The sequence below is a fragment of the Lactuca sativa genome, chromosome 8 (assembly GCF_002870075.4).
Source record: "Lactuca sativa cultivar Salinas chromosome 8, Lsat_Salinas_v11, whole genome shotgun sequence".
Lineage (NCBI taxonomy): Eukaryota > Viridiplantae > Streptophyta > Magnoliopsida > Asterales > Asteraceae > Lactuca > Lactuca sativa.
The window spans coordinates 152,370,135-152,394,571 of record NC_056630.2 but is presented as its reverse complement, the minus strand read 5'-3'; the positions used below and the strand labels follow the sequence as shown (position 1 = coordinate 152,394,571).

The 24,437-nt window shown below is 32.1% G+C and overlaps 3 protein-coding genes across 3 annotated transcripts; 1 reads left to right on the top strand and 2 right to left on the bottom strand.

Annotated features, from left to right (window-relative positions):
* Positions 1 to 946: 946 nt before the first annotated feature.
* LOC111905283 (probable RNA-dependent RNA polymerase 5) lies at positions 947 to 6,297 on the bottom strand. Its single transcript, XM_023900975.3, has 19 exons — positions 5,841 to 6,297; positions 5,338 to 5,719; positions 5,112 to 5,250; positions 4,921 to 4,995; positions 4,600 to 4,771; positions 4,288 to 4,504; positions 4,099 to 4,186; positions 3,839 to 3,982; positions 3,687 to 3,758; positions 3,515 to 3,586; positions 3,301 to 3,407; positions 3,014 to 3,162; positions 2,715 to 2,940; positions 2,400 to 2,625; positions 2,169 to 2,311; positions 1,839 to 2,001; positions 1,618 to 1,756; positions 1,366 to 1,529; positions 947 to 1,296 (listed from the first exon to the last, which is right to left on the bottom strand). Exons 1-19 carry the CDS (start codon positions 6,169 to 6,171, stop codon positions 1,051 to 1,053), a joined length of 3,255 nt encoding a protein of 1,084 aa, XP_023756743.1. The 5' UTR covers positions 6,172 to 6,297; the 3' UTR covers positions 947 to 1,050.
* Positions 6,298 to 12,383: 6,086 nt separating this feature from the next.
* Positions 12,384 to 18,631, bottom strand: LOC111905284 (golgin candidate 1). The gene is made up of 21 exons (XM_023900976.3): positions 18,383 to 18,631; positions 17,025 to 17,099; positions 16,753 to 16,811; positions 16,072 to 16,668; positions 15,905 to 15,967; positions 15,671 to 15,748; positions 15,371 to 15,574; positions 15,064 to 15,120; positions 14,899 to 14,973; positions 14,739 to 14,810; positions 14,558 to 14,620; positions 14,349 to 14,447; positions 14,209 to 14,286; positions 13,967 to 14,035; positions 13,632 to 13,679; positions 13,462 to 13,557; positions 13,290 to 13,366; positions 13,179 to 13,224; positions 12,972 to 13,070; positions 12,843 to 12,887; positions 12,384 to 12,730 (listed from the first exon to the last, which is right to left on the bottom strand). The coding sequence occupies exons 1-21, from the start codon at positions 18,408 to 18,410 to the stop codon at positions 12,656 to 12,658; spliced, it is 2,103 nt and encodes a 700-aa protein (XP_023756744.1). The 5' UTR covers positions 18,411 to 18,631; the 3' UTR covers positions 12,384 to 12,655.
* A 1,509-nt stretch (positions 18,632 to 20,140) lies between these two features.
* Positions 20,141 to 24,212, top strand: LOC111905285 (grpE protein homolog 2, mitochondrial). Its single transcript, XM_052766228.1, has 7 exons — positions 20,141 to 20,284; positions 20,372 to 20,502; positions 20,595 to 20,740; positions 22,540 to 22,852; positions 22,941 to 23,108; positions 23,284 to 23,412; positions 23,832 to 24,212. The coding sequence occupies exons 1-7, from the start codon at positions 20,281 to 20,283 to the stop codon at positions 23,928 to 23,930; spliced, it is 990 nt and encodes a 329-aa protein (XP_052622188.1). The 5' UTR covers positions 20,141 to 20,280; the 3' UTR covers positions 23,931 to 24,212.
* The last annotated feature ends 225 nt before the right edge of the window (positions 24,213 to 24,437 follow it).

Below are 24,437 nucleotides of genomic sequence, written 5' to 3'. Positions count from 1 at the left end.
TTACTAATTTGATATTTGATATCGAAGATTAATGTGAAACAAATTATGAAATTAGTTAGTAAAAATAATAATAATAAAGCTTTAAAATATTAAAGCGTAAAAAACGACATCTACCCTAATAAATGAAAATGTTATTGCCACTTGTCATTCTCTCATTTATTTGGCCACATGTCATTTTGTCATAATTTTTAAATATATTTATTTTCCACTTGTCAATTACTTCATTATTCATTTCCATTTTATCATTAATTTAGTTTCCATAAATTAAACCTAATATAATAATTATTAATTTCAAATTTCAAATTTCAAATTTGAAATTTCAATTTCAATTTCAAATAAATTTACACTTTAAACAAATGTATTTAACATTTTATTATAATAAATCGTTTAGTACACGGGTCTAACAATTAAACACATAATTTTAATTAATTTATTTTTTGCATATTTTTTTTATAATTTTCACTTATTTTATATTTTAAATTCAAATAAACTCTTCATTTAATCGCTCATGTTTAACATTATGTTTTAATTAACCCGTATAATATACGGGTTTCACAACTAGTTGTCTAATAAAAAAAAGAGTTAACTATATAAAAACACAACTTACAAAAATCATTTAACATATATAAAATATAAAAACCGTTGATAGATTTGTACCATAAAAATGCCAACTTCAATGATAAATAAGACTTTACACATTTGATTTTATATAATAGACATCTAAAAAAACCTACATAGGAGATGACCAATCATGTATACACAATAAATACATGCAAGGACAATTCATGTTTACACAATAATCACATGTAAAGACAAATCATGTCAACACACTCATCACTTGTAAGGACAAATCATGATATGTAAATCACTTGTAAAAAAACAAATCATGATTCATCATATACTGGCATATACTTTTGTCAATAAGTATTAAATTGTGAACACTAAAGAAAGGAAGCTTGATTCTTATAATTACATAAGTAGCCAATAGGCCATGATTACAATAATACTAATATAACATTTACATAAATCACAACAAATAACATAGTTTTGTTAGTATAAACCATCGAGCGCGGAGGATACAAACGTAATTTCCCTTTCCCCTGTCTTGATACAATGAATCTTTCGATGATATGCACAAAGGGCTGAACCAGCAACTTTCCATGCAAACCCACATTTTGCAACATCTTTTCTTCTTATTGCATACTCATAACTCACATGGTAGATTGCAACAGCTTCTTCATATATCTCATCAATGTTCCTAGTGCTATCTTTGAAATCCAAAGCACCATATAACAGCTGAATCATAATAATAATTAGTTGCTAAGTCTATAATTTTAATAAACAAATCGATAAACACAAACCTACCTGCTTATACTTTTGTAATACGCTATTTGCTGCATCGTTTTTGGATAAATCGTTGTATTTCAATGCATTTGACATCTCCTGTTTGTAACTTTCGTATCTTTCCTTCCAAATTTTCAAACATGAATCCGATACATTGATGTCAAAATAAGGTAATTTCCATATCTCTGCATAAATCATGGAAAAAAAAGGGTATTATTATAAATATGAAAAATAAAATAATGCATTAGAAAATAATAATAATAATAAAGGTACCTTGTACAGGTGACTTTTCGTTTTTACAACTCTGAAATTGATCATAAATTAATCCAAGGATAGAAGTAGACCGATATTCTGGTTTTCGACCCATGTGATGTGGATATTGTGTTGCTTTTAACTCACGAGGAATCACAACCTGTTTCAACAACAAATTTATATATTATTTAAAAAAAAAAATTATTGATATATTTTCCAAAATGATAGAAAGAGAAAATGACCTTTTTGCCACTTTTGGATGCATCTAAAGCATCATAATATAAATCAATCAATGTCAACATCTTTTTCTCTAAAAGGCGCTTCTCATCAGCATCATCTTCTTGTAACATCAGATACCGATCCATAAATGACATCCAACTATCAGCTGCAGTTCCAGCAGCCTCACTGGATTTTTTTTTTTTAAAAAAAAAAAGTGTTAAAAGATATTCAAAATTTTAAAAATAAAGAAATGACAAGATGGGATAGGGAATTTTGAGTATGTGCAAAAGACTTGAATACCCTTCTCATCTTTATTAATTATTATAGAGAGGTAAGTAAGTAAGAGAATTTACTTGTGTGTTTTTGTAGAAAAAAGCAGTTTAAAGAGTTGATGCTCTAATTCTTGATGTGAGAAATCACTTGGTTTTTTAAGTGATCCATTTGGAGTTGAGTAACAACGTGTCCATGGCTCACTTGATTGAAAGTAATGCAATAGCTGACAAGGGGGGTAGGGGTAAAACAGGAATTTTCAACTTTATATAATCTTTAATCAACAGTATGAAAAAAATAAAATATATTGTAACCTGAGGGTTTCTTGACACCCAATACATATCACCATCGAAATCTCCATTTGCAATTTCATTTGCCACTGATCTTCTTCCTTTTGTGGAAAAAAATATTGCAAATTTACCATTTCCAATAAAATCTTCCAATTCCTTTACATATCTAGCATTCAGAACATGAATGTCTCCAAAATGGAGACCTGGATTTCTGTAGACTAAAACCTTCCCTGATATCTGACCATTTTCACTTCATATGTATATATATAGAATTAGAGATATTTAAAGTCAAAGTAGGAAAAACTAATGAAAAATGAAGAGTAAGAAGGTGATGCTTACAGAATAATGCAAACTTGATCAGGATTCAAGATTCCTGTAGGATCAGTTGTTCCCATGAGATAAAAGCTTTCAGTAATTGGGATTTTGCCTTCACCTAATCCTTTTCTCTCTTCTTTTGCAAGTTGAGATAATCGATACTGAAAGTAAGGTTCATTGAGAGGAATGCGGGCCCCAAACATTTCAATGGAGATTCCGGAATCATCTATGTGTTGATAAATATTCGCCACTGAAACAGTAGTAATCAAAAAAGTTAATTAATTAATCGATTGATTGATTGATTAAAAACACGTTTTGAATACCTCGAAATGCTGCACGTTGATCAAAGCAAACTTTTTGAGCATCTTTTAGTGTGCAATCTAGTAAACTCAAAAAGTATTCTTTTGGGACACCTCCAATTGTTAGAAGTGCAATCAAATGCTTTGAAAGTTTAGCTGCTTTTGGTTTATGGCTGCAAAAACAAAACTATATAAATTGTTCTTTATTTCAATCACAATTAATGCATTGATCCTTGTACTAAAATGTGATAAAAATTAAAAACCCATTATCTCATGATGAGATAAAAGAAAAGAATTCATGTAGAATGTACCTTACAGCAACTACTTCAAGAGAATTAAATGATTCTATATCCAACAATCTTGGATCTTTCTTCACCTTAATCATTGAAGGTCTTACCTGAATTGTTCTTGGTTTAAGCTAAAAGAAACATATTCAAATTTAAAAAAAAAAATGTTAATACCCACATAAAAATACATTAATTGCTTATAAGGTATGACAAGATCCTTTTATATCACAAATTTTACCCTCTTATTGAAAAGAAGAGTGCCTTTTACAGCAGAACCCTCATTAAACAAGCGACATTGGATCAACAAAGGCTGGAGAAATTATTAGGAGACAAAATATTATTACATTTTATCAAATACTTTTAAAAAAATTCAGATAGATTATAATTTATAAAGCATGAATACTAGTTACCGGATCTTTAATTGTCACCTCTCTTCCTCCAAGACCCAATGATCCAATCTCAGGTTTGACCGAGTCAAACTTCTGCCAACTTGAAAAAACAGTATCAGAACAAAGAACAAAAAAAAATTATCCACAAACAAAAGTGAAAAGTCAATTATAACCTCATAACTTGTATCTTTCATATACTTTGCATCATAAAAGTCACATGGGACTAAGCCAGCTAGATCTTCAGATATGAATCCAGTTCCATCTGTTTGTATTAGTGGTTCACCATCTTCATCATACACAATATCACCATTTTCATCCTGCAATTGTAAATAAAATTTTCCTTGCAAGGTGTGAGGGAAATTGACCAAAAAGTACATTTCCAAGAGTGTTGAAGATAGTTGACTACTTGAAAGAAAGGGCAATCAAGTTATACAGTGCAAGGAATGTCATCGATTTCTTCTACTGATACTGAAGAAAGGTCAACTTGGAGCTTTATTGTTGTTGATAGAATAAGGGACATCCTGCATTACACATAACAAAGACATTTTGAGCATCTGTATATGATACTGTATAAGGAAGAGTTGATTTTTAATTGTGAATTAGGCATCATTGATATGCTGACCTGGCAATGTACTTGGCCATGTTGGAGACCATATGTACATGCATGAAAAGACATCGGACATCATGAGTTGTTTTGCAGTTCTTCATGAAAGTGTCTGTATCATCCAAAGGAGTAAAAGATTCTCTTTGAACAAAATAACATTTGATACTCCCTGATGACCTCCTTTTCTTGTCATCTTTTTCATTCTTCTGCCTTTCTCTGCCTCCATCTTTAAAGACTGAAAAATATCCCAATGAAGGCTAAGTATAAGATATCTAATATGTATATATAATCGATATTTAGTAAGCATATAGTGAAATGATTTGAATTTACCAAAAAAATGATAACGTCTCACACCAACAAGAATCCCTGCTTCAACAATCTTTTCATACTTTCTAACAGCTATCATGTCGCCCTTTTCAGGCTCTGCAAATTTGACAATCAGTACATTTTCATCTCCTATTGCTCTTTGTAGGTGAGTCTTTTTAGTATCAAGATATGGACCCTAAAACATTAGAATGAAATAGAATAAGGTATTGAACAAACAAGGAAGTAATGTAAGTTTGGATATTAGTTGTGTGCAAACAGCCAAACACGGGAGTTTAATGATGTAAAAGGTAAATAATGAATCAGAGAGAGTGGAAAAGCACAAACCTTGAACTTGTAACCTCCATCAGAATTTACATAACAAGTGTATAGATATGTTTTTCCACAATCCCAATCAAGATACTGCAAATAGATAAATAAAGGAATATGCAAATATGTAATTATAATCTTCTAAAATCATTAGTCTATAACTGTAATACTTATTTCCAATAAGAGAAAACAGGAAAAGGGTTTAGTACCATTGATCTATCAGAGTGTTGACAGTATTGGCAGCCGAATTTGCTCCACATCCAATCCTCAAAATCAAACATTGACATGGTTTTCATTGAATCTATTTTGACTGCATCTTCAAGAGATACAGCATCCTCCAGCTTATGGCTGCATGCAAAAGTGGCAAGACAATTAAAAACAGATACAATAGCAGAAAACAGATCCATTGAAGCAAAAGAACACAGGGAAACCAACCTTCCAATATAACTATGTACCATGAATAATTTCCTGAATTCAAGCCCTGAAAGAATCATTGCCTGGTCGCTTATATAATAGCTTGAAGAATCACTATGACAGGCATTTGCAGGGCCAGAATAGGGCTGGTTTACATTGTTAGGATTTGTGCACTTTGAACTCGAAGTAGGAGAGGTAGTAACTTGATCTACAATTGGCCAATAGGTAGGAATTGCATCTTTCAAACTAGAACAAGAAAAGGGAGAAGTGCGTCCTTGAACAGGACCTCCATGGCTGTCATTTGTAGGAGTACGATACTGGGTAAATACAGGACTAGCACTCTTACAAGAGCAAGGTGATTCGAGAAACTTCGTTGAAGATGGAGAGTCGTAGTATGCACTTCCTGCATCAGAAAATGGAAAATGAAATCTATCACTTCTGTATACGAACCCCGTTTGGGGATACAGTAAATAAATTAATAATTCTGAAATAAGAAATCCTTAGAGAGTGAGTAAGCGGCGTACTTCGAGGAGTGGAAGAGACGGAAGAGGAAGGAGAAGACGGATATCGAGACGAAAGACGAATGCTCTCAGCATCACCATGAGAAGAAGAAGAAGTAGAAGCGACTAAACCGTATTTGTTCACCATGAAAACAATGTATCCACTCAAATTATAAATCGGCGTTGTAGTCGAACGGACTCTTTTCAAAACATCGATTGCAGACTCTTCGGTGATCTTCGAAAGAGTCTTCCGAGCAGCGACATCCGGCATCGGTAGAAGCTTCTGGGCACATATCTCTTCAATCAATCGATTCAAGGGAAACGGAAGCGGAACTTCTTCTACACAGTCCATCATTACTTTCAAGATTAGTGTGATCAGGGTCGCCGGTTAGCGATACTTGCCGGGAAGCCGAGGAGGATGAAGGTTTGCAGAGCTGCGTGTCAAACTTCCCGCTGTGAGTTCGCAATACGAGAATGGTTTCAAATAATTGCGTTTCATTTAAATTAAAATAAATTATAATTATATATTTAATCAAAATAGATAATATTTATATTTTTCTGCTATAATAATAAATTGTTCATACTTTTTTATATATTTAGCTTGCTGAAAAACTAATTAGAAGTTGAAAAATTAATTGGCAGCTAAAAAACTGGCTCAAAAAAATGTTTGATAAAACCTAACTGCTAAACGTAAAACATATATAAAAGCAAGAAGAAAAATATGTTTACTATAATTAATAAATGATATTTTTGGAAGATTTAAAAAAAAAAAACTCTATAAGTCACTTGAGTAGATACTCTAAGTAGTTTTTTACTTATAAATTTTTCAAAAGCTAGCTATAAGTTTATTTTTAAAAAACTTAAAAAATAAACTAGTTATAACACGATCGAACATAAATTAAAATTGGTCATTCATTTTCACCGCTTTTAAATTCCGTGAGACAATTTTTAACGTGACAATCCTCCTTACAAAAAGTTATGAGCTTTTAAAAAAGTTATTGTGAGAGCTTTAAACTAAATCATTTCTAAAAACGTGTTAATTAACGAACTTTTACTTAAATTGTTTTTTTAATAAAAAGTAGAAACAATTATACTCAATGTTCCAAAAAGCTCGTCATGGCTCTGCCATATCGCACTATGGCTTGCACCTACCGCAAAGTTTTACCAAAATGACGTTTTAACTCATATATGTGTATAAAAATGAATAATAGATGAAAATACATATAAAAATATTAATTATATAGAAACTTGACATCTTAAGTCACGTCTTACAAATGTTGTAGCTCGTCAAGGCTCGAAAAAGCTTGAGGTTTAACATTTCCGTCAAGTCACGCCTTACGTTATTTAAAACTTTAATTATACCTGATTCGAAAATGCATTCATTCATATATTAAATTGGTTCTTTCCCGATATCTTTTAAAGGAAATGTGGTATTTGGGTGAATATCTTTATTTTATTTATAATTAATTTAATCTTTAAATTTTAATATTAATTCATATATTAGTTTTTTTACTTAAATAATTATTTATTTAACATTAAGTGTCTCTTTACATTGTGTACATGTGAGACATTTATAGAGATGATTAGGGGTGACAATTCTAACCCAAACTCGTCAATCCAACCCAATAAATAGCAGGTTGGATTGAGATTTTTACATATTTAAGTAAATTATATAACCTATCTAACCTCTTTAATTAATGGGTTGGTTTATGATTGAAATTTCTAACCCGTTTACAACTTGTTGGCCCGTTTAAAAACTTTAAATATTTTTTAATTTATATTTATTTAGTATTATTATTCATTAATCATTATATTTTGATTACTTTTTATTTATCAAAAACTCAGTAACAATTATTAAAATTCGAATTGGTAAAATGATAGTTGAGTTGCATAAAATTTATAAATTAAATATTTATAATGTTTTATAGTTGTAAACACTTACTTGTGTTTATATTATGGGCATATAAAGTTATTGTTGTATATTTTTCAAACTTGAACAATTATTATAAAGTTTAAGTTTTGTTTAATTTTATTTGAAGAATTATTTTATTTTTAAGGAGTTTTTTGTAAAAATTTAACCGGATCAACCCAGGTTTAACCTGTTAAGTAAATAAGTTGGGTTGCTAAAACAATAAACAGATTAACCTGATTTCAATCATCTTACTAAAAAGTTTAGGTTGGATTGGAAATTCTCAACGTGTTTATTTAAATATATTATGTTAGATAAAGATTTTCAACCTTTAGTTAAGCAGATCAACCCGTTAATGACTTAACCCAAACCCATTGGCACCCCTAAAGATGATGAGTGATTTTGTGTGTTTTACTCTTACACTTCATCTTCCCCATCAAGTTTCTCTGTGTGTGTTTTCACTAAAATGACTCTCTTCACAGGTATTTATTCCATAGAGACACTTAAATTGTTATTTTAAATTTGATGTATTTAAATTAAATATTATAAAATGTCAAGCGAATAAATTCGATGAATAATGATTCAGTTATTCATAATATATTTACCAAAAGTCCAACAATATCAAATAAACAGTAAGAATATATCTTTTGTACTGTTTATCCATTAGCTCCATTAGCTTTCGCCTTGCATGTACCTTTTCTGAAACTATTTGATATCTAATCAAATCAACTTTTTGATTTAAAAATTTTATTATTTGAAAAGTTGAAACATTTCAAAATTTCTCCATATTTTATTATAAAAGAAATTGAATCACTTGGTTTAAACTTTATTTAATGTGAGAGTAACTGAATTTGTAAGAGACAATTATAAAAATAACCATTTTTCTTGATTATTTTTATTAAATAGCTAAAAATTAATATTTAGTCAAAAATAGCCAAAAAAAAAAAAAAAGATAATTAAGGAAAAATGAACTACGGTTTGGGGCATTAAGCTATTGTTTCATAACCCGTTAACCGTTTGAGGGTCCATTAGCCCATAATATATATAATTGAAAATTTTTATTTGGGTCATTTTCCATTCTATGAAGCTAGAGAAAACTCTCTCATGAAGACTCCGAACAATCATGTATTTTCTCATATTCTTGAATTTTTTTAAGCTTATTGTTGTTTAATATGAAATATATTAGATTTGAATATTTTTTTTAGAAAAAATAAATAAATAAAGGAAACATATGATTTCCTAAGTCACCTACGGTTTACAACCAGTTGATGCACAAATTGTGCATTATGAGGTTGTACTCCATAGATGACTTACAAAACCTACAATTTCCGTTAATTTTTTTTTTCAAACTTGTATAGTGATATAGTTGTACGTAAATGTAGGAATTTTGGGTTGATTTCATTTTGATTGAAAAAAGATCTGAAAGCCAAGAACAAAAGAGTAATTACTCATAGGATACACTAGTTTTTAGAAGGAAACAATAGTTATTCAAAGGACATAGGAGTTTTTATCACCTACGGTTTGGAAAACCGTAGTTTAGAGATGAACTTTAGAGTTGGAGCAGTTCGGGACCGGAATCGGATTTGCTATATTATAGGAACCAAGAGTCGGACCGTCGTGCCATGTTGGTGCCGGTTTTTTGGTTATTTTTCAAACTAAAATCGGTTGATATGTTATAGATGGTATGTTGTCTTTCGAGTCATATATATGATCTAATATTTAACGAAAATATGATTTTATACATTCTAAAATGATGTACAAACACTAAATTACATGTCGGAAAAAAATCAAGTAATTCCGACTTCATATGAGTGAGTTATGCGTATTTTAAAAAGTTATGCATTCAAAAAAATAAAACAAAATGCTGAAATGAAAAAAATCAAAACATCGATATGATGTCTTATGGGGCCTATAATTGATTCAATATCTAACCAAAATATGTATTTCTACGGTATAAAATGAAGTACAAACACCAAATGACATGCTAAAAAAATCAAGTAAATTTGACTTCTTTTGAATGAGTTATGTGTATTTAAAAAAAGGGACAGATTCCAAATAAAACAAAATACTAAAATGGAAAAATCACAACATTGATATGTTGTTTTCCAAGGGCCTGTAGCTGATTTAATATCTAACCAAAATATGTATTTCTACACTCTAAAATGAAATACAAACACCAAATTAAATGCTTGGAAAAAATCAAGTAATTCTGACTTCATATTAGTGAGTTACATGTATTTTAAAAAGCCGGATAGATTCCAAAAAAAAACAAGATGCTGAAATGGAAAAGGCACAACATTGATATGCTGTCTTCCAGGGCCTATAGTTGATTAAATATCTAACAAAAATATGTATTTCTATAGTCTAAAATGAAATACAAACACCAAATTACATGTTGAAAAAAAAATCAAATAATTCTGATTTCATATGAGTGAGTTATGTCAATAAGCTGGACAAATTTTGGTCTGATTCCGATTTCTTAGAATAGAACCGATGTTAGAACTGGAATTGATTTTTATAAAAGTAGAGAGTCGGTAACCAGTCCTTATTACTAAATCCGGTCCGCTTCCAGTTCCAGCGGTTCTAATGTTCATTCCTATCGTAGTTAATATACCGTATGTGATTTTTCATCTACGATTTCATATGTGCAAATGATTTTTTATATACTAAACCCTCGAACCATAGACCATGTATGATACAATAGGCGATTCTAAAAACCTGCGATTTCCTTGGCGATTTGCAAAATTTTGGCTATTAAATAAGAAGTAATTAAGGAATTTGGCTAGATTTGTCATTGTCTCGATTTGTAATTCTATATATTTTGTATTTTTTTCCACATTTAACCAATGAACTATAAAAAAGAAAAAAATTTTATGACAAACAGTTAAATTAAAAGTTTTTTCGATTTCCAACGACTTCTCGGACAACCAATAAACTTATAAACAAAATTTGACCGACAAACTATTTCAAATGAAATACCAATTTACACACTTTATTACATCAAGATGTAAAAACCCTTTGTAAAAAATTTCCGCAAGATGTCGAAGACCAAAATTCACAAAAAATAATAATAATAATAAAATTGTGAAAAATATATATTCATAAAAATTAGTCGTAAAAAAATAATTTTAAAAATATAATAAGTACAATAAGGAATATATAAGATTATCAAAACTCTAATGTCACCGTAAAATCATCTGTAATACCCACCACTAATCATTATAATGGTGAGTGTCAGCTCATTATCATATCCTACCACTAAAACCATGAGATATCTACCACTAACACATTACCCCCACATCATTTTTTTTAAATAAATTTAATTCAAAAAATACAATAAACATTTTTTTAAAACTAGTTTTATTAAATTTAAAAAAAAAACATTACATTATTTAAAAGAGTGAGAATTTAAAATAAAATATAAGAAAACATAAAAAATTCAAACACAAACAACTACCCTTAATCATATTTTTATAAACAATGTTATTCAATTTTGGAGAATTCTTCAACTTTTGCCAAGTTTTGAGATGTGTAAAACGTTTGTGGTTTGTGTTTTCATATCGATCCATAGTCACATTAACCAGATCGATATCGCCTTTCTGTACATTGTTTATAACAAAGTTGTAAATTTCATCAAATTCATAACATGTTATCCTCATATCGTGCCGCTTTGAACTTATTTCGTCGAGATTTCGACTTGTAGAATCCAGTAAACCATAGAAAATGCTTCGAACTTTTCACCAAAAATCTCTAGAGATTTTATTATCTTCGTCTTCCGAAACCGACACCCATGTTTGTGCTAATTTCTCTTCGTCCTCTTTCAACTAATTCATCATTCCAGGAGCCTTGGTTTTCTAAAGATCAAACAACACAAATGTGTGAATATGAATAAAAGGAGAGAAGAATTGTATGAAATATAAGGAGGTTTGTAGCGGTATTTATATAGATAAAACTAAATAATAATAATAATAATAATAATAATAATAATAATAATAATAATAATAATAATAATAAAACCCCAAATAGCTGTTAGAATGATTGAGGCAAGAGTCAAAGAGCATTGTGTATCACAACACACCACGACCACGCCCCACCATGAAGGTGCGGACCAATGTTCACGAACCATGATCGTGACCTCGTAGACCACGATCCAATTCTAGGTATGGATTACAGATGCTCTAACTGTAGCTGTTGCTTCTTCTTGCCAAGGAGATTGTTTGGGAACATATGGGACACAATGACCATGAGGGTTACAACAATGTATAAACTAGGTTTATAGACTAAAGAATAACGATGACCTTTTTATATGTGGATTTATATCCACATAAATGTAGACAGATGAAAATGCCAACTAGATAGCCATCGTAAGTCTTAAAACAACTTACCCCCTCACTCTTGGAAGAATGGCTTCGTTGACAGTTTTTGATAGGTTATTTGTTTGGGCTTATACAATGACATGGCATTGGTGAAAACGAATACTATATGTTTGGGCTAGCCGTTTATGAAATAAGATCTAGAATAAAATCACATACCAAACATAGGATTAGAATCAAAATTCATTTCCAAATCCCTCAAACCGAAATCTACCAAAATGTGTACTCTAAAGTTTCATTTTATTATCTATCAGTATCAATCAAACAAGTATTTATGTAACAATCTTACAAATAGCTTCTTTTATAATCAAGAAATCGAAATGTGTGTAACTATGATATTCATCATCATCATCCATTTCCCTTTAGAATTATCATCAAGAAAAGAGATATCATCATTTCAAACGGAGTTTACTTTACAGATGAAAGAACAATGAGAACTGAACACTCACTTTCACTTAAACCACAATTTTAAACTTAAGTGGGGCCGGGGGACAATATGATAATATATCCAGTTACTGCCCTTGTCTTGTAAAACTAAAATTATGTTGAGAAATGCTTCATGGTAACAACGTATGATTGCCAAGTCCCATTGATTCAGCAAATTCTCTTGAAGAGAAAGTGTCGGCTTGCTCCTGTTATTTGTTGTTGATTTAAGAATATTTAATAAAAAGTCATGTCAATTGTTAATTGTTAATTGTTAATTGTTAATTGTTAATTTAAGAAAAGAAATGAACAGGTATGTACCTGAAGCCGATGCAAGAGATACATCATAAACAGGTGCACAAACACCTGCATACAGTTACAATTTACAATTTAATAATATTGGCAAGAAAAAAAAAATGTTGGAATTTAAGTGAAGAATAGGGTTGTTACCATGTAAAAGAGTAGTATAAGTCTAGCAACAGGATATCGCCAAAGAAACCTCATTGCCCGAACAGCACCTGTATCTAAAATCTTTGCAGCCTTCTGCACCTGCATTTGCATTCATGACCAATAAATATATATCATTCATAATTTCATATCATATAAACCCACCAGCCACCAATAAGAGAATGCCATATGGAAAGTGCAGTTACCTACCTGTATGCTTGCTCCAACTAAATGTCGATGATGAAAGGGCAGAGGCCTGAAATCAAATTACATAATTAAATGTGCCTTTATTAAATTATAAAAATAAATAGCAGAGCTTACTCTAGGGCTTTCATGTCAGTGTCTTCATCCCAACTTGATGATGCACGACGAGGGAATCTGCTCTTTTCTACTTCCACCTGCTCACTCACTCAATAATCAGTAAATAAACCCTAAACCCTAAACACAGCAAGTGAATTAAGTAGCTAATAATAATAATAATAAATTAATGAACCTGAGCTTCTTGAATACGTTTCATCTCCTTCTCTAATTGGAATTCTGCTGCAGCTTTTTCACTCGTCATTGCTTCCAATTGTGTTTGCTTGTAATACTGTCATATCACAATTCAACTCCACACATAAGTCACTAATTAAATTAATTCAATTACAGGTGGTGTTGATGTACCAATAAATCTGTAAGTTCCCTGTATCGTTTCTCCAGCTCCATATGCTCCTACTCGTCGATACCAAAAAAACAAATATTATTATTTCTGTTTTCTTTTATTACGTACACCATTCTACTATATAAAAGCTACCTTATAGTACTTTCCATTTTTATACTACAGCATTCTACTTTTTATGTTATGATTTGGAGAATCTATCTACCTATTCTATTATAGCAATAGGGTAGGTAACTTGTTTATATATTTTTCCTTAAGAAACACTGTATTTTTTACAACAAATTGTTATTAGGAATAAGAATAACCTCATAAGCAAAAAGTAAAAAGTAAAAGGTAATACCTGGCGTGAATAATGCTCAGCATCCCTCTTCATGGCAGCCATTTCCACTCTCATTTTTTGAACTTCAGCCTGCCATAATCATCCATCCCATTGGTTCTTCATTTTTGAAAGATGGGCATCACATAATAGATTCTACTGTATTTAAATTTTTGTATCCCATCCAAAAAGACATATATGCCCTCCTCATGGAAGACAGCTTGTAACCCAAGAAATGGAGAAAGAAAGAAAGCATTAAAACTTGCCTCCATTGAAGACAGCTTTCTCTCAGCATCTCTCTGCCCTTGACGTGCACGCTCTACTTCTTCTTGCCAAGCTTGCATCTAAAAAATAAAAACATATGAATTTTTAAATATATATATTATTTAATTCATATCCTACCTACCTGAATCAGTTGATTGGCATCTTCTGGAGACTTCTTGTGGCCTCGACGAGCACGGGCTTCAGTATCTTGCAGTTCTTGAGTTAAACTAGAACATTCAACCTGATGATGCCAACTGTTCTTAGAACTTAATAAATAAATATATATACATATACATATTTTTAAGAAAATAAACTCAGCTTAAAGCTAGCTTTTATGTATTGTAGTTTTACCTCAAGTAGTGCCACCTTCTGCTCAAGCTCCACTGCTTTTGCAGTCCTCTCATCAGCTGTTCTCTAATACACACACAGCACAATTCAAAACTATTACCCATTAATCATCATTTTTAAAAATCAAGTTGTATGTTAACTAATATAAGGTGTGACACAAAAGAAAAATACATCTTGTGAATACCTGGATCTTGGCTAAGGCTGTGGATGCATCAAGAGCTCGGTGTTCCAGTTCTACTTCCCTTTCCATTGCAGCCTATCAAATATTAATTAATTATAAAAATCATCATCACTTTATTTAAAACATTAAACAAAATTAAAATAAAAGAAGAATAAGACAAGACCATCTTGGTAGCATTGTGTGCAGCATGCTCTTCTTCTGCTCTTCGTTCTGCAGATGCAAGCTCTTCCTTTAAAGCCTGCACGCACAATCACATTTCCAATAATGCCCCCAATGTCAAAAAAACAGGACATGGACATTTACTTCCATCATTTTATATTTTTCTTACTTGCATCATTCTTGTTTCCGTTAGTTCCCTACTCCTCATTATAGACTCCATGTTTGCCTGGTAAAAAGTAAAACATGCATATTATTAAAACAACTATTACTATTTTTTTCATAAATGTAACTAATTACACCTCTCAACTTCATGTGTAGAATGGGTTAAGAAATTATATTTGCAGGAATAATATTTATACCAAGTCCAGAAACAGAACCATAAAAGGTAGCATAGAAAGATAAAGATGTAGTAAAACTTGCATTAAATTCATAAGAGTGTATAATAATAATAATAATAATAATAATAATATATAAACCTGCAATGATGCCAAATTTCCTTCAGATAAAGCAGCTTGTTTTTTAACCATCTCCATGGAATTCACAAGTGCTTCAATCTCAGCATTCTTTGTAGCCAAGGCCTCCAACATGCTTGACTCCACTCTGTTCACCTCCTCTTTTGATAAAGACAACTCTTTTTGCAATTCTTTTATGCGTGTCTCGTATGATTTACTTAGATCTCTCTGTTAAATTCAAAATAAGCTGTAAACAGCATTTCTTTAATATATACAAATACTGCATCTAAATTCTAAAGCATAATAAATGCATTCAGAATCTACCTCTGCTACTAGAAGCTCCTCTAATTGTGCATTTTCTGATTTGTATTCCTGAAGCCGTGATGAAAGCCCAGCACAAACCTAAAGAAATAAACTACTTTCATTTATATGATCTACTTTTATATTCACAGAAAAACAATGATCTACTTTTATACAAGTATGTGTGTATTAAATAAACCATGAAGGATTAATCACCACAATGATAAAAAAAAAATGAAACTAAACTTGTAGACTTACCCGAGCCAATCGAGCCTCTTTTGATTGACCAGTGGTTTTTGAACTTTCAAGCAGCCCTTGTGCCTATTAAATACAAAGGAATTCCATAAAACCTCTTTTGAGCATATTAAGAAAACATAAATCAAACAAAGAATCCAAAAACATGATGCCACTTAACTATAGTTTACCTCCTCAAGCTGATCTTGTATTTTCTTTGAGGAACCAGACTGATCTTGTCCTTTCTTTGGGGAAGTAGGCTCATCTTGTATTTTCTTTGGGGAATCAAGCTGATCTTGTACTTTTTTATATTCTTGATTCTTCTTTTCATCTATCTGAGGTTCAATTTTGAGATTGTGATCTTTTAAAGATTGAGATCCCTCTTTGTTGATCACTATTTCATTTCCTTGATCTTTCAGTAAGACATCTTGACCATCATCAGAGGGATGATTTTTTACAGATTCATTCTCTTCCAAAGTTACTGATGCTGATGAGATTTCCTCATTAGACTTGGAAGAAGACCCATTGGCAATATCACCATTAACAATTGATGAAACAACTTCTACATTTGATGTGTCTTCATTGTACAAAGACACGGGAACATCATTTTTAACTTTGTGTTGTTCATTGTCTTCGGTTGTTGAAGAAGAATGAACATGATTAATCTCGTCATTATCAGTTGATAAATCTATATCAGATGAAGCTTTAGATAAGGATGCACGGGAGCTGGTTTTCTTTATGGAAGTATCAACTATAGATGTTTCATCTGAAGGTTTTTCCTTTTTAGGCTGCAAATTGTGTAGTTTTAGATTATTTGAGGGTAAGAATACTCGCATAGATTTTATAAATACCAAAATAAGCCTTTATATTACCTTTGCTTTTGACTTTTTACTCTTTGCACGAGATCCTTGTCCATTGGAAGCTAGAGGTGCTGAATGTGAAAATCATGATTAAGAAAGAAATTAGTCAAATAGATAACTGTTGTATAATACTGAAACCATATATGCATAACATCCGTTGTATAATATCAACTCTTAATAACAAATTTATACAGATTCGGTGCTAATATAAGAAAAATGGATTTGAAAACAAAAAAACATTATGTTTAAAAGTCAAAGCATAATGCAGATTGAAGCTTACTAACCTGGTGACTGAGAAGAATTTGGTAGCTCATCTCCAACTACAAGTTTTGCCCTTCGATCTACAACTTCAAATAAATCTGTGAAACACATAACATAAGCTTTGTGAGTCTTCAAGAAATATCAAGTTCATGGATTCATGTATGTGACAAGTAGTCATGTATGTTGTCTACCATACTGCCCTACTATAATGTAATTATATGTGTATGTGTCCTCAAATAATAATAATAAAAACACCAGTAAAAAATGTACATTTATATGTTGCTGGCCAAAAAGCTAATGTCAAAAACAATACACAATAGATTTGATAACAGCAGCATACAACATATGTCATGCATTGAAAGCATAAAAGTTGAATTGCCTGATAGAAGAGCTCAGAAGATAAAGAAAGTCAAAGGAAGCAATAGAAAAACAGACCCTAGTAATAAAGACATGTCAAAGCTTTCATTTAACATTGTAGTGGACTTCAAGACTCGGTTGACATCATACTAGTGCAAAATGAAAAACAAGTGCCATGTGAATTTCACAGGAGACAAAAGCTGAATTTTCTAAAGGTGTTATGATTGGCCCTTCATCATGGCATGAAGGACAAGTCACATTAGACAGAAAAATAATCTCATACTGTAAAAGGAGAGATGAGATCTTCCCCTGATCCTATTATAGAGCATTAAAACAGAATATATATAAAATTACTTAGTTTTTTTTAGAGCTTTTTTCTAATAAATTGCATCAATGGTTTTCTTTAGCATTTGCTTTGCCAGGTGTCAAGTTTGTGTGGCAAATTAACCCCATTAATTGTTATTTTCATTATCATGACCCAATAGGAAATTACATGAAATCGCTTGGACAATAGAAGTAGCAGAAAATTTAGCATATAGGATGCTTATGCTTTAGACTAAATAAGCATCTTATTTTGTACAATATGTAGTTAACCTTACAGCACATACCACGTTAATACAAGAAAACCTTTGGAAGCCACATGCACATTGATGATTTTATAGAAGATGTGCCTACCTCACAACTCTACTTATCATGCCAAAATAAAGCTTCAGGTGCACTTCACATACTAACTTCAAGGATCTAGATCCCATATAATCAACTTAAGTACCTAACGCCTATATCCCTAACCACATAGCTTAAGCTTTCAAATCACAATGAACAATCGCATAATAATCTCATATAGCATCAATACCTCCATTATCAGCTAGAAACCAACATTCCCTAACTTACATCTAGATTGAGTAGAACGGGAAAAAACGAATTTCCCGTATTTCGAACCCAATACAATCTCGCTTTTTTTTTTTCAATTTAAGCTTCAATTACTTGGGGAATTGAACTAGGGCAAGGAAAAAGTGAATCATACCTTCAGCAGCTTTGAGCCAATGAGCCATCGCAATGATCAATGCAAAATAACTAATGCCATCAGAATGAACTCAAATTGGACGATTGATTCCCACAAGTTATAAATTGTTAGGCGAAATACGATCTCAAATGCGTTTCTACACCAAATATTTGTTTTCGATTTGATGCGAACAGTTGAAGAACAGCGACGTCACAGCGAGAGAAATTGATCAAGGCAGTCGTCAAAAGGGTTGTCTGTTGAAAGTTATTCGATGAGTTTGGGGTTATTTAGTATGTTGTGAGGTCCATGGTACTATGAAAGGGCATCACAATCATAGCCGTCCAAAAACAACATAAATCACATGTAATACATATTATAGGCCGTTTCTTTTAGGATATATGGCCGTTAGTCCTTGATACGTAGCAAACAAAATAGTTCGAATGCTTGGAATTATTATACCTCAATCATATATTTAATATTATACTGTTAAATAATTGATGGATAACTCTATACTCTATATGGTCTCCTAGTGTTTATCTCTACATAAGATAGATTTTCTCTCAAGCGACAGATCCAATTTATCTCTTCTACACGATCTTCATATGTCACTATTGAGACACGTTTTCAAATCATCCAAAGGTCTTCTTTTCATAAACCGTGACACGTTTTCAAATCATCCAAAGGTCTTCTTTTCATAAACCTTAATAGATCTGAAGTAGGGAACGAACCCATCTTGCTTTAATTGTTAATAGATCTTAAGTAACCCATCTTGCTTTACACGTCTTAAAGTTGTTTAATAGTTGTTGATTGAGTCAGATCTGATTGAGTCAAACCCAACTTCCTACTAAACTCTATAAGAAGCATATCAAGACTATATAACTGAATCAGAAGCTTCTAATTGTTTATCAAACAGTCTAAATCTAACCAAGTAAAACTCAACTTCTTACCTGCCTCAGTAACATGCATATAAATCAACCTCTTATATCAAAAACTTATCACCAATGGACAATAGTTTATGACAATATCATTTGACATCATCTAGGAACACTTGCTACTTTCGACTCATATATCACTTGCATTCTCATCGATAAACTTTTATTTGTTCTTGAATTAAATGACAAAAAATCTTTACAGGTTTTGTGCTTGTTGCAAAACTCACTTACATGTTTGTTGGAAAACATAGATCACAAGAGCACCATTTTAAGTTTTTTTTTTTGGCCAACGTTTTAGTTTTTCTATCGTTAATGGGTTTGTAGTTTTCAAAAACTATTTCTTCCAAATATTATAAGAATGCTTGCATCTCTAATCTCTAAAGAATAGTTTATAGTACCTTATGTAAATTCTGCAACTTAATGTACAAAAGAATTATAAAAATATTGTTTAAGAAGAAATAGTACCGACCCTAATAAGTAAATTTTAGTTCTCATGTTATGAATAAGTATGTGTAAATATGTTCCAAGTACAGATAAAATATGTTCAATTATAATTTTTTTTCCATATTATTAATGTAATACTAGATAACTTTTTTGTAATAAATGAAACTGCTAGATATCTAAACATCTAAACATATGATAATATAAATCAACTTATAAAGAAGAGATAAACATAATTGATGGATGAGTTTGTATTATTATTATTTTCTATTATGATTATGATCATATATGTATTCGTCGTATATTATGTTTTATCATTATATAGGACACTAAATTCGAATATACAAAACTTCAGGGGCTTGTGTGAAAAAATATCCAAAGTTGAGGCAGGAGATATCGAATCTAATGTCCCAATACGTCGTCGTTGCGAGCGGCCCTACCACCAAAATTGATGCGGGGATACGGGGTTTTTCCGTTTTTGCATAAACCCTAAATTCCTTTTTCAAGACATTTCTAAGTGAACGTGGAAGCCCTGTCTCCGATCAAATGAGTACTCACTGTTCTTAATTGCAGAAAGCTGCAGTTAACTCTTTGTTTTTATTTCTTTAAGTGATAGCCCTTTTTGTTGAATTTGTAGGAGCTTGTGCATTCGTTTCAGAGATATGGAAGAAGAAACAAGTAAATTTGAGTATATTGAGGTGCTATGGAGAATCTCGCCATCTTCATTCCAGCTATCGTTTCGTTCAATTGCCGTTTAACGCGAGTCAGGTAGGTATTCATTGATTGTAACCGTGTATGTATGAAATTTGAGTTTTTGTATGTCAATCGAATCACAAGATTTCCATTGTTGCTTGTTACAGGTGGTAACAAGCCAAACATCTGTGTTCCACAATTCTCTTATTGCTTCTTCTATTCAACAGTGTAAATTTTTCTCATTTGCATCTTCTCAAACTAATGAAAATGAGACTGCTCAACCTGCGAATAAGCCAGAAGCTACTATGGAGACTAATAACGGTATAAAAATCAAGTCAGCACACGTGTGAAATAGAAGTAGTCACAGTCTATGTGTTGTGCAAGTATCACGCCATGTAATTAGGAATTCAGGTGTAAAATCCTCTGTATAAATACTCTCTATGTAATCTTCAAAAAAACAACAAAAAATTGAGAAATTCATATCAAATTCTTACTTATTTTATATGGTATCAGAGCTTCAGTGATTTTTTTTTCCCGTATGGCTTCCAATCCCTCTCTCCTTGGCCTTGCTGCCGATTCTTCTGCTCTAAACTTTCAGATTCCTCCAATTAGCATTAAATTAGATCGCAACAATTACTGTCTGTGGCGAACCACCATCAAATCGGCTCTAGAAACCTTTGAGCTTGATTCCTTTGTTCTTTCGCCTGACCCCCCCACTGAAACTATTTCCACAACTGATGAAGCGGGTGTCACCACTACTAAAACAAACCCTGATTTTACTCTGTGGAAGAAACGCGACAGATTTGTGCTCCTTTGGATCAGGTCTACACTCTCGGAGAGCTCTCTAGCCGTTGTAGCTAGATCAACTTCATCGCACCAGGCATGGGTTGCAATTGAGAAAACCTACCAGGCTCAGACTTCGGCAAGAAGGATGGCTATGAAAGGGGAACTTCAATCTCTGACCAAGGGGTCTTTGTCGATGTTGGAGTACATTGAACGGAAACGTGCGATTGCCGATTCACTAGCTGAGAATCTCAAACCTATTTCCACTGAAGACCTAATTCACTATATCCTTATGGGCCTTGACTCTTCCTATGGGCCATTTATCACGGCCTATATGGTCAAAGATGATCCAAGTTCAGTTGACGATCTTATTGGCATGTTACTTCAGGAAGAAGCCCGATTAGAGCAAGACCACCTTCGGCAATCCATTCCTGCTCCATCCTCTACATCTGCTTCTCCTACTATGGCCCTCCATGTCCATCGCCCATCCACTCGCAATTCCACTTCGTCTGGATCCGGTTTCTCCATGAATCAAACCCCAGGCTCTCGATCCAATGACAACAGGAGACGCCGACCTCACTGCCAGCTCTGCAATAAACCAGGTCATGAGGCGCTTGATTGCTGGCAACGCGACAACCACCAAAACCTCTCTCTTAGCTTACTCTGATGCTAGTTGGGTTTCAGACAAAGACGACAGTCGCTCTCAATATGGTTTTGCCATTTATCATGGATCCAATCTTATTAGTTGGACCTCTCGCAAACAGAAAGTAGTTGCAAGATCCAGCACCGAGTCCGAATATCGAGCATTAGCATACACTGCTGCAGAATTAATATGGCTCAAACAACTATTACATGAGCTGCATTTTCCCATTACAGGCCCTCCTCTACTTCTCTGTGACAATGTTGGTTCCATCTTCATGACGAAAAATCCAGTAATTCGCACCAGGTCTAAACATATCGCATTGGATTTTCACTTCATTCGTGAACAAGTTGACTCTCAACAGCTTCAAATTACACATGTTTCATCGGTTGACCAGCTAGCGGATATATTCACAAAACCATTGCACAAGGACAGATTTCATCAGTTATGTCACAAGCTTCGAGTACAACCAGCACATCAGCTTGCAGGGGGGTAATAACGGTATAAAAATCAAGTCAGCACACGTGTGAAATAGAAGTAGTCACAGTCTATGTGTTGTGCAAGTATCACGCCATGTAATTAGGAATTCAGGTGTAAAATCCTCTGTATAAATACTCTCTATGTAATCTTCAAAAAAACAACAAAAAATTGAGAAATTCATATCAAATTCTTACTTATTTTATAGAGACAAATAACGCTTCTCAAACAGAACATCCTGACAAGAAAGTGGATTCGGGTGCCACCGATGTATCCCAATCTGTCAAAAAAAGGAGAAGAGGTACTAAAAGAACTAAATTTTCTGATTCAGATTCAGATTCTGAAAACAACTTATCCAGGGACGAATTAGTAACTCTTCTAGCAAAAAAGAAAGAACTTCTTAAGAAAAAGCACAGGGAAATGGAGATTATGCAAGAGAAATTCCTGATGAGTTATGCTGAAAATAATAATATTATTGAAAGGACAAAACGGGAAGCAGAAAATTCAAAAAAGTTCGCCATACAGGTGTTTCTTGATCTTCCTGTGTGTTTCTTCTAAAAACAATTCTAGTTTTTTAGTGTTGTTTAATTTGATTACAATTTACATGTTGCAGTCATTTGCAAAGAGCTTGCTGGATGTTGCAGATAATCTTGGTAGGGCTTCAATGGTTGTTAAAGACAAATTTACAAAAATGGACACAAGTGAAGACCCTACTGGAGCTCTATCACTTTTAAAAACATTGCTTGAAGGTGTTGAGATGACAGAAAAACAGCTAGCAGAGGTAACCGTTTGTCTGTTTTCTTAAACTAAAATGGTAACCACTATGATTAATTTTCATATAAACGTATCAGTTTAGCCAATTAACTATTCCTCTAATCACTACAAACAATAGTTAAGTGGCTAAATTGATAAAATGGTGTATAACTTGTGTTTTTTTTTTTTTTTGTATTTAACAGGTATTCAAGAAGTTTGGAGTAGAAAAATATGATCCTGTGAATGAAGAATTTGATCCAAATAGACATAATGCAGTTTATCAAGTGCAGGATCCTTCCAAGCCTCCAAATACTGTAGCGGTTGTAATGAAGGTATTCTGGCTTAACTTTAATTAAAAACTGTTATGTTTGACTTAATGTGTAGTTTATATAAATGCTTGACAATTAGTTAAATAATTAGAATGTGCTAACAAAATGTGGGAATCTTGCAAAGTGATTGTTAAATGTTAAGTAATAATTAGGTAATATTGGCATGCATATTTGTCAAAGAGCAAAATACAGAAAAGCACAACGTATTATGTTATTTTACGTTTATCATCTAGCTTATCTGCTAATTTTTACCTAACATTAGTACTTTATCAGCTATCAGCTAGCTTTTCAGATAGTCTGTCACACACAAACACAACCTAAGTCAAACAATTATAATGGTTTAATAGAAAAAGATAATGGTTTCACACGCATTCCATATGGATACAGATCAAAATATAGGGACTTTTTTGTAAATTTTGCAGGCGGGATACATGTTGCATGAACGAATCATACGGCCAGCTGAAGTTGGTGTAACGGGTGGTGTGGGTATGGACAAGAAAGAGAGGGAAAGTAGGGATTGAGATTGATAACACAAACCTCCTTTTACCAAACATTGTATATAATGGTGTTTCTTTTTTAGGTTAAGTGATAAGAAGATGCATTTATCCATTAAGAGCTCTTTTTTTTATGTAGGCTACATTTGAAAGATCATTTTCTATTTAGCATGTGGCATCATATATTAAAATATGTATTTTAAATTCAACATGTGGCAATTTTCTTTTTTTGATGAAATTGTATGAGATACTAACATTGATTTTCATAAATTTTGGTATTATATTAAAAGTTTCGAAAGTTTTAGTTTTTATTTGTTGTTAGTTTGTATGTTTTCTTTTTTAATTATAGTTCGTATACATTACGTAATATTGTTACTTTTTCATTGACAAATTTTTATGACATCTTAAATACATTTATTTTTAAAAATTACATAAAAAAACCTATAACCCCCACCCACTTTAAATTTGGTTCAAATATTTTTGTTTTTATTTAGAACTACGTTTGTTAAAAAAAAATAAGGACGTAAGTTATAT